Source organism: Culex quinquefasciatus, chromosome 1 (genome assembly GCF_015732765.1).
Source record: "Culex quinquefasciatus strain JHB chromosome 1, VPISU_Cqui_1.0_pri_paternal, whole genome shotgun sequence".
Taxonomy (NCBI): Eukaryota; Metazoa; Arthropoda; class Insecta; order Diptera; family Culicidae; genus Culex; species Culex quinquefasciatus.
This window is the reverse complement of record NC_051861.1, coordinates 82,466,246-82,475,736: the sequence shown is the minus strand read 5'-3', so window position 1 is coordinate 82,475,736 and position 9,491 is coordinate 82,466,246. Positions and strand designations below refer to the sequence as shown.

Here is a 9,491-nt window from a genome sequence, read left to right as displayed (position 1 = left end):
GTAATGAAAGACCATAAGAGCAATGTCGTATGCGATACACTTGGCTCCGACAGCTCCGAAAGAGTAGACGTGTATGACGTGCGCGTAGAGCGTCCAATTTCCCGTCCCGGGAAAAAAATTCCCGGAAATTCCCGGGATTTCCCGAAAAAAAATATTTCCCGTTTCCCGGGAAATTTGTAAATTTCTCGGGAATTCCCGAAATTCAAGCGGAAGTATACATTTTCTCAACTTTCTGGTACATTTTTTAAACTTTCAAAAAAAAATCTAAATAAAAAAACTTATTTTAATAAATTCAATTTACTGTTCTTATTGAACTTATCAGTTCGTCTAAAAATTTTATGTCAAGATTTATTTCAGATGATAATAATTTCTGAAGCATTCACAACTAGGTATAGATCTTGTACGATATTATGAATAAACTTACGATATTAAAAATAAACTATTAAAATTTTGTAAGCTTCTAAGCTAAAATTCTTGTTATATCATTTGAAAATAAGGTAACTCTTCCCGCCAAGATCAAAATTGTTTTTTTTTGTTTTGTTTCCCATTACCAAATTATTAGGTTAATTTGTTCAAAAGTATTCGAGAAATTACAGTCAAAAGTTAAAAATTTATAGAGCACTTGAGCTACACTCAAAAAATGAGTTCGCGTAAACGTGAACAGAGCTCATGCCAACGGGAACCAGGAAGAAAACTGTTCACTTTCATGGTGCAATGCACTATAAAAGTCATTTTTTAGCGTACCAAGGGCGTAAAGTTTAAATCTGAAACTACTAAACAACTTTTTTCTATGAAAATTCTTTTTACCGAAGTCTTTTATTAGGCCGAATCATTAAAAATATCATTAAAAACTACTTCAAAAATGTAAACATATTTCAAATACTCGCTCCAAACATTTGAAAACTGGAAGTTGTAATTACATAAAAATGGTATTTCGAGTGAATAGCAGATTTTAAGGTAAATTCAATGCTTATATATTTATTCATGAGATTAATCCAGTAAGATTTGTTCTGAATAAAATATTTGCCATGAAAAACATATACCTATCAATACAAAATACTAATCATTATATTTTGAGCGAACGAATTTAGAAAATTTATATATTTTCCTGAAGTTGTATGTTTTTTTTACAAGCAGCCAAGGCAACACTTACTCTGACCATTAGAATTGCTATTTAATACTATTTTGTTGCAAAATATTGACCAAAACCAGGATCAGAACAATTTTCGATTTATTTAGAATTTCCGTTTCCGGAATTTCCCGTTTCCCGGGATTTTGTAACCCTGGGAAATTGGACGCTCTACGTGCGCGCTAAAGGCATCCTGTCTCGAGTTGTTTGACGGATGGAGGTGGAAGAGACTTCCGAGACGGATGATTTCCTACACCCACGGCCGAAGAAGCGAACGAGTTCACCGGGTCGTTGTTCGTGGTTTACCTGATCAACTGAAACCGGATGAGGTCAAGGACCTGCTGAAGAGGGATCTCAAGCTGGACGCGCTGGAGGTGCATGTCATCAAGCGGAAAGAAAAGTCCACCGTGGACGAAACTCCGTACATTGTGGTCTTCCCCAAGGGATACACCAATCTGAAAAAGCTCTCTGCAATGAAAGTTGTGGCAAGCACTATCATCCGGTGGGAGGCCTACCGGAACAAGCGGCTGAACGTGACCCAGTGCAGGAACTGCTTGCAGCTGGGTCATGGAACCAGGAACTGTCACCTCAAGGGGAGGTGCAACAACTGTGGGGGTCCCCACAAGACGGACGAGTGCAAAGTCCAAGAAGCAGAGTCGAAGCGGTGCGCCAACTGCTCTGGAGCTCACGAAGCCATGGACCGCAGCTGCCCCAAGCGTGCGGACTTCATCCAGAGGCGCGAGCAGGCGTCGAAACCGAAACCGCCGGCAAGGAAGGCGGAGAAGCAGAGTCCAGCAGTTCCGGCGTTCACGCCGGCGGAGTTCCCTCCGCTGCCGGGCGCAGTTCCGGACGGAAATTCGAAGGATCGCCCTCGCCCCGCAGGAAGAAGCCGGAAGCAGTGGCTCCCGAGACGGTGGAGCCACGAAGGAGGAAACCGGGGAGGTGCTCTACAGTTCATCTGAGCTGTGGGGCATTTTCTCCGAGTACATCGGTAGGTTCAAGACCTGCAAGACCCGCTTGGACCAAGTAACCCTCGTCAGTTACATGATCTCCAAGTATGGAGTTTAAGGAGTTGTTTTTTTGTTATATATTTGTTATTTAACGATCCTCGGTCCCAACCTGGTCACAGCACCTAAAAGGACCTAATAAAAATAAGTTATGGACAAAAAAATGTCGTATCGCCCCTTTTAAAATGTTGCTCCAGAATTAGTGTTGCGTTTGCTTTGCATCCAGACTGGTGGCAAGCTTGTCAAAAAGTGAACCTCACTTTTGACAGTCCATATAGGGTGAATGCTCCATAAACTGGTTGCACAAAATAGGGTATACAGGCCATTTATAAGTAAATTTGAAAATAAGTTTATTTAATATTTAGGTTTGTAATTTGAAATTGTTATTTATTGTCTAGTTATTTTTTTGTTAAGACCGAGCCATGCGGTAAGGCTTCCGCCTCGCAAATGGGAGTTCAGAACCCGGTGCGGACCAACATAGCTGGTGATCGTTTTCCTTCTGGATACGATTTTTAAGTAAAGGAAAGGTAGTTTGTCGTCACAAGCTGTACATTATCTTCTTGGAATATTGACATTTAACCTCATTTAACACTAAAATATGTTAATAAAGTTAACATTAAAAAATATGAACGATTGATTTCGTCCTCAAGAGGCTGGATAATATTTTATTTTTTCTAGTTATTTATTTTTCGACAAAACATATTCAAAATTATTCATCAAAAACACAATTTGAAATATTTTTTCACAAAAAAAACTTTTTTTCAATTGCACATTTGCTGGCTCTTTTACCCTATATTTAGTCAGAGGGGTAAAGCGACCAAATGGGGTCCACGGTCCAACCAATGTGAGTATCGCGGCCCATACATACAATTTGACAATCTTGCCATCAGGCTGTTTGCATCACAAATCATTTTAACTGCGTAAAAACTTGGAGTTCAACACTGAAAAATATGTTTGTTCATTTCAAAACACACATAATCAGGTTTTTTCAACTTTTAACATTCATTCCAGTGATGCCCCCAAACCAACCTTCAAAGCCCCATCCCCGGTAAAGGTTACTAAAGAAGAGGAGGATGTTATCGAAGAGGAAGCCGAAGAAGAAGAAGAAGCCGAAGAAGAGGAAGAAGCTGAAGAAGAGGAGGAGGAGGAAGAAGACGAAGAAAAGGAAGTGATCAGAAGACCTGCCGGAGGAGTCCAGTCACAATCGCCAACTCGAACCACTAGCGTTTCCTCCCCGAAAAGGACGAACCCAAACCGGAAGTGGTTGCAGAACCGAGCCCTCCAAGCACCCCAAGCCCACCGTTTAGGAGACGCCAGTGGAGACGAAACTGGGACGATTAATTGACGGTTTTCGAAGAAATATTAGCAAGATGCAAAAGACACTGAAACAAGCGACAACGTTAGATAAGGTTTTGTTTTGTGTTTTGTTTTATTATTGCGGCAAATGATCACGTTTTTTTAGATGAGGTTAAATCTGGACAATTGTTGAGCTATTTACAAATCTTGATCAATGCTTAAAAACGAACAAATACAATCTGGAAAAGAAACCTTTCTAAACTAGCTCTCACTAGCCGAGAAACATCCTACGGTCGCGTAACCCTAACCCTAAATCTCTCGTTAGCTATCTCAGAAGCCAAACAGATCGTACCGTTTTTCAGATCGCGATCAAGCGCACAGGTCATCGGAGCTGCTCTGGGTGGTTCCGCTTACGCTGCTGCTGGCTTCCGCCATTTTGTCCTCCTTGGCCGATTGCTGACCCTTGCCAGCCGTAGGGCGCATCCGCCGCAGGAAGATCTTCTCGATGCCGTGGATGGGCGATTCAAACACCAGACACAGTCCCAGCGCCATCAGGAAGGTAAGACATACGTGGGACAACGTGCCCGCGGTCATCGTGGGGACACTCGCGTAGATCGGAACTCGCTGTGAGGCACTAAAGTAAAGTTCGACCAGTCCGTTGGTTAAATATGCACAATAAGTCAGCCGACTAATCGGAACTAGAGCCCGTGAGGACAGGAACTTTTCAGTGGGCCAGCATTTCCGGTTACGCAAGCCAGCACCAGCCAGCCGTTGGAGGCGCTCCAGCCGAGTCGGTGGGCGGCCGCGTACAGGGCGTTGTACGTGTAGTTGCCGGTGCCGGTAGCGTTGTAGAAAGTTGAGATACCGAACATCGACAGGGTTCCCAGTGCGGTCGAGACGGTCCAGAAGAAGGCCACCTTGTACGAGCCGATGGTGATGCTGGAAGATTAAACAACTTTTAGAATCCAATCCCAACATAGGGTCTAAACTAAAATCTACGATTTTCATGCCCCTAGGAAGATGTTGTTATTATTTTTTGTCAGTCTGTTTTTTAAATACCGTCATTCCTTCTCATCCCGAGCAGAACATTTTTTGACATTGGAAAATACTAGACCAAAAACATTTTATGTTATTTATAACAAGATTTGTTATTCGGCGTTGTTATTTTTTGTTATTGGATTGTTATTGTAATAACAGACTAATACTATTTTTAGTTATTCTTCGAACAAATCTTTGTTATTATTTTTTGTTATTTTAATAACTAATCCGATCATCCCAATAACAGTTGAAGGTATTCTTCCATAACAAAAAATGTCATTCCAAAGTTCTTTTGGCTTTCAATCAATATCAGACCAAAACCAAAATTTGTTTTGATAACATAAACTGTCGTTAAACTTTTATGCAAAATTTGATTTTTGAAGAAGATTTCATAACACTTTCTGATATTTAAACAGTATTTGTTATTGGAATGGCATGAATTTAGTTATTACCGTCTGCTCGGGATGAGACCACGCTTCCGACATCGACCTTCACCAAATCTGCCTACACAGAAAAAAAATATGTAAATTTACACAGCACGTAATTACTGTTTCTTATGTAAACTCACTCAATGTAATGTTGAAATATGATGTAAAGAGTAAAAAGTCATGGAAATCACTCCAATGTAAATCTAAATCTAATGTAAATCATGAATCTAATGGAAACGTTGAGCATGGAAACTCAAATCTGATGAATTTCTACCCGCGTTCGGCTTCCTGTAAATTCCTATTTAATGTAAATCATATATCCAATGTATTTCTGCCAAACGTTGACTTCAAAACTACCCGAACTAAAAATTTGGTTCTCTTTGGTTCTATTTGGTTCTCTTTCTATCGCTCTCATACTTCGCTGGTCCACTGCCTGAGCCTCGACCTGAACAAGTTGATGCTTTTGCCGCTAGTTTATAAAATGCGAAGATGGCTCAGTCGGCAGCGGGTAGCAGCAGTAACACCGAACATCCTACCCGTCGTCTGTTCGATTCCAGTCCAGCGTTATTCCACTTGGCCGTCGACGAGAAAGCGTCCCCTACCTGTGAAACAACTTTTTAAAATCCGAATTTCCTTTTGCTGCCCGCTTCAATCATTTTAAAATAGAACATAGGCCACACCCTTTTCCTACTGCAATCCAAGTCGAGCTTCTCATTCCCATTGGCCAATCAGAATTAGTTGATTTGAACTAATGTAAATTCCAAAAGTAATGTAAATTCCAAAACTAATGTAAATTTTCAAAACTAATGTAAATTTCCAATGAATCTAATGTAAATTTCCCAATGAACCTAATGTAAATATACATCATTTATCATGATACCTTTGGGTACATGATAAATAATGTAAATTTACAGGAATATTTTTTTCTGTGTATATTTGGCATGGAAGTTGTTATTATATATTTATGATTTTTTATTTCAGGCATTGGTCTCCAAAAATTTCCCAGAAATCAAAGGGCAAAATAATATTTACAAATAAATAAAGCCTTCGTTATGTTTTGACAGATTTTGAATTTCACAACAGAAAACAGCCTTCAACACTCATACTCCTTCAGTTAGGGAATTGTGTGCACAGAGAACAGATCCACAGTTTTTTATAAGCTAGAAGCTTTTGTGTTTCATATGTTTATAGGACCTAATGAAACAAATGTCTAGAGATGTATAATTGAGAACGAAATTTTATGTAAAAACTAGAGCGTCCAATTTCCCGTCCCAGGAAAAAAAATCGAAATTTCCAGGGAATTCGAGAAATTCAAGCGGAAGTATACATTTTCCTTACATTTTGGCACCAATGTTTTGAAAATTTACATATTAAATCATGATTTTTCATATTGAACTGTCTCTCAATTTCATCTCAAGGTTTATTACAGATAATATTTATTTCTGAAGCATTCACAACTGGGAATATATCTTGCTTATAAGTTGAGCAACAAAAATTAGTTTATTATGGAATGGAAGTTAAATCATTTTTTGGTAACCTTTTGTTTTAAAGAAAATTTTTGTATTATCATTTGAAACTAAGATGTTAACCCCTTCCGACCAAGATCAAAATTGAGAATTCTTAAGCGTTTTAGTTTACCGTGATCAAATTGGATGAAAATTACATTTGTTATCAAATGTTGGACCGTTGCAACGTCATGGAGTGATCGATGTGGCAAATGAAAAGTTCGACTTAAAATTAGTTTTCCATAGTTACTACTTGTAGAAAATAAAATATCCGATCCGAATCTGTTATAATATTTGAGTTTGGAATAGGTTTTGATATCATAAGACATATTTAAAAAAAAAGTGAAATATGTTGTGACGTTGCAACGCCGGAATGTGTCATTTGTTTAATATTAATCGAAATTAAGTGCGTAAAAGGTTTAAATATGAAAATGAAATCTCGGAAAAAAAATCGAAAATTGCCTGTTTCCCGGGAGTTTTGTAACCCCGGCAAATTTGACGTTCTAATAAAAACTGTTTCCATAAAAATTGCGTTGCATATATACAAATATATACAATCATGCAGCGAAAATATTAGGGCACAGACAAACAGAGGTAAATTTCTTTTAAAAGAATTTAATATAAAAGTAAATAAATATCCCTACACACAAAATTTTGTTTACTGAAATTCAGTAAAGTTTTACTGAATTTTCATCTACTGAAATTTCAGTAAACGATTCAGAAATTTAGATTTTACTGAATTCTCAGTTAACTGATATTTGTCACTTTGACAGATGATTTACTGAAATTTCAGTAAAATGGTTGTCAAAACAACTGAAATTTCAGCAAAAGAAACGTCAAATTATTTTCCTGAAAATTCAGTAATTTTCTTGTCACAGTTTGACAGATCATTTGCTGAAGATTCAGCAATCGTTGCTGGTATTTCAGTTATCAAAATTTGATTTTTCTTGTCATTGAAAATGTTTCCAGTACTGTTATTTATATATTTATTTCATAAATCATCCAAACCTAAAAAAAGGTAGTTAGCATCGAGGCATTTGTTATTAACTTTTTTCTTACCTTGGTTTCTATAGATCAATACAAAATAAAAACACAACATGTTTGAAAGAGAATTTTCTCTCGACAGCATCCAAACAATAAGTCATAAGTGATGCAGTTACTGATTTTTCAGCAATGTTTTTCTTCATTACCGAATTTCAGCAAAAGTGATAATTACTGAATCGCATTCAGTTGATTATTTTACTGAAATGGCAATCCAAAATTTGCTGTGTACTCTCACTACTACACGAATGCCCACATCGGCACTTATACATTTACGAACACTATGTCGTATTGTTTATTTCTGGTGTTGACCACCATATTGAGCTAGCTGCCATTGATTTTCTCTTTATTTAATGATTGATGGATTTTTGATAAAACATGTTCTATGATTTTCGTCTGTTTGTCTGTGATTAAACGTTAAATCTTTTTAATTGATTCTCCAAAAAGTCGGTAGCATTAGTCGGTAAAGTTGGTCATGTCGGTAGCATTACCACATAAAGATTTTATTTCTTACAATTGGGTCCTAAACTGAAGCTTAGATTGCTGATATTATTGTTTGCAGCGATAAAGCTTATTTTTTGAGTACAATGACCCTTTGTACGACCACAAAGAGTTTAAAATGGATTTTCAAATCAATTTTGAAAAATTAACCTCGCGGTCCTTCTTGACAGGAAAGCTCCTACTTGACAGCTCGTTCCAAGGGGACCATAGTTGATCCATCGAAAAAATGTTGTCTTGTCATTTTTTTTTTTTTTTTGCATTAAAATGAAAAAAAGTGATCACAAATGGTTTTTAATCGTGTTTTTTTACCGTTGTACATAAAAATTTACATAGGGCTTTAGTACCCAATTCTAGATTCAATTTTCAAAACATCCTATCCGTCATGGGTTTCCTGTGCAGATGGGATATTTAAAAAAATTATTCTAGAATTACAGTATGATTGCATTATTTATAGTTTATTTTCTTTTAATAACATGGCCTAAAACGAATTTACATATTAACGGTTGATTGATCTACTTACTTCTTCTGTTGCATCCAGTGCACAAGGTACCCAATAAAGATCCCAAAAATGTATCCGGTCGCTCTCATGTGCGTCTTAACGTAAACGTTCTGGAAATAGTAGTTGGCCTGCACGTCGACCACCTCACTAGAAATGGTTTCAAAATAATTAAAACTCTTCATACTATTAACTCCTCGCATTCCAACTCACTCGGTGAAGATCATAAACGACGGATCCAGCTGGCCAAAGTAGGTCACACAGAACGGAATGAGCACCGAAACCGCGGCCACCAGCGCCACCAACGTCATGCCCGTTCTCCGGCCGTACTTCCACAGCGGATACAACAGCAGTGGTGCCAGCACAAACAGCTGCGTATCGGTGGCCAGATACCACGACTGGAACATGCACAGCCGATCGGTGCCCACGTAGTTGTTGATGTACAGGACGTTCAGCCACCAGCTCGATTGGCACCGGGACTGCTCAAGCAGCATCCGCTGGTCCCACAGAGGGCCGCTGCCCAGCCGCGGGAGCCACGTGGCGTACAGGGCCATGATGGCGACGTACGCCGGGGTCAGTCGCACGTACCGTAACACGTACAGCACCAGGAAGTTGACCTTGCCGCGACGTTTGTCCAGCTCAATCAGGATGAGCCGGGCAAACAGGAAACCACTCAGGAGGAGGAACGTGTCCACCAGCAGGGGCGAGTTGAGCAGAAAAGCGTTGCGGAGTAGCTTTGCTTGCTGGAATGAAGAAATGTTTCATCATAATCTACTACTGATTGGATTGATATTTTAAACTGGCATCACGACGGTTGATTTGTTTTGTTATAATATATTGTTTATTTTAGGATAAATTTACAAGTCTACGCGCAACAAAGACCCGACTAGAACAAAAATGTTGAAAATAAGCTTAGTCTTACTCCGACTTCCAATGATTCCAGCTTCACAGAATTTATTGTCTCCAACATAGACTACGGGATCTTGAAAATACCATAACTTCACCGACACCAAGATCTGACGGGTATTGGTTATTGGAAGTATCAATCCA

General features: G+C 38.6%; 1 protein-coding gene across 1 annotated transcript in view; it reads right to left on the bottom strand.

The window, feature by feature from the left end:
• LOC6052743 overlaps window positions 1-9,491 on the bottom strand; it is an 85,812-nt gene that overhangs the window by 35,997 nt on the left and 40,324 nt on the right. Inside the window, 4 exon segments of the mRNA XM_038265632.1 lie at window positions 3,804-4,157; window positions 4,160-4,371; window positions 8,466-8,591; window positions 8,655-9,184. Coding sequence (XP_038121560.1) covers window positions 3,804-4,157; window positions 4,160-4,371; window positions 8,466-8,591; window positions 8,655-9,184 — 1,222 coding nt within the window.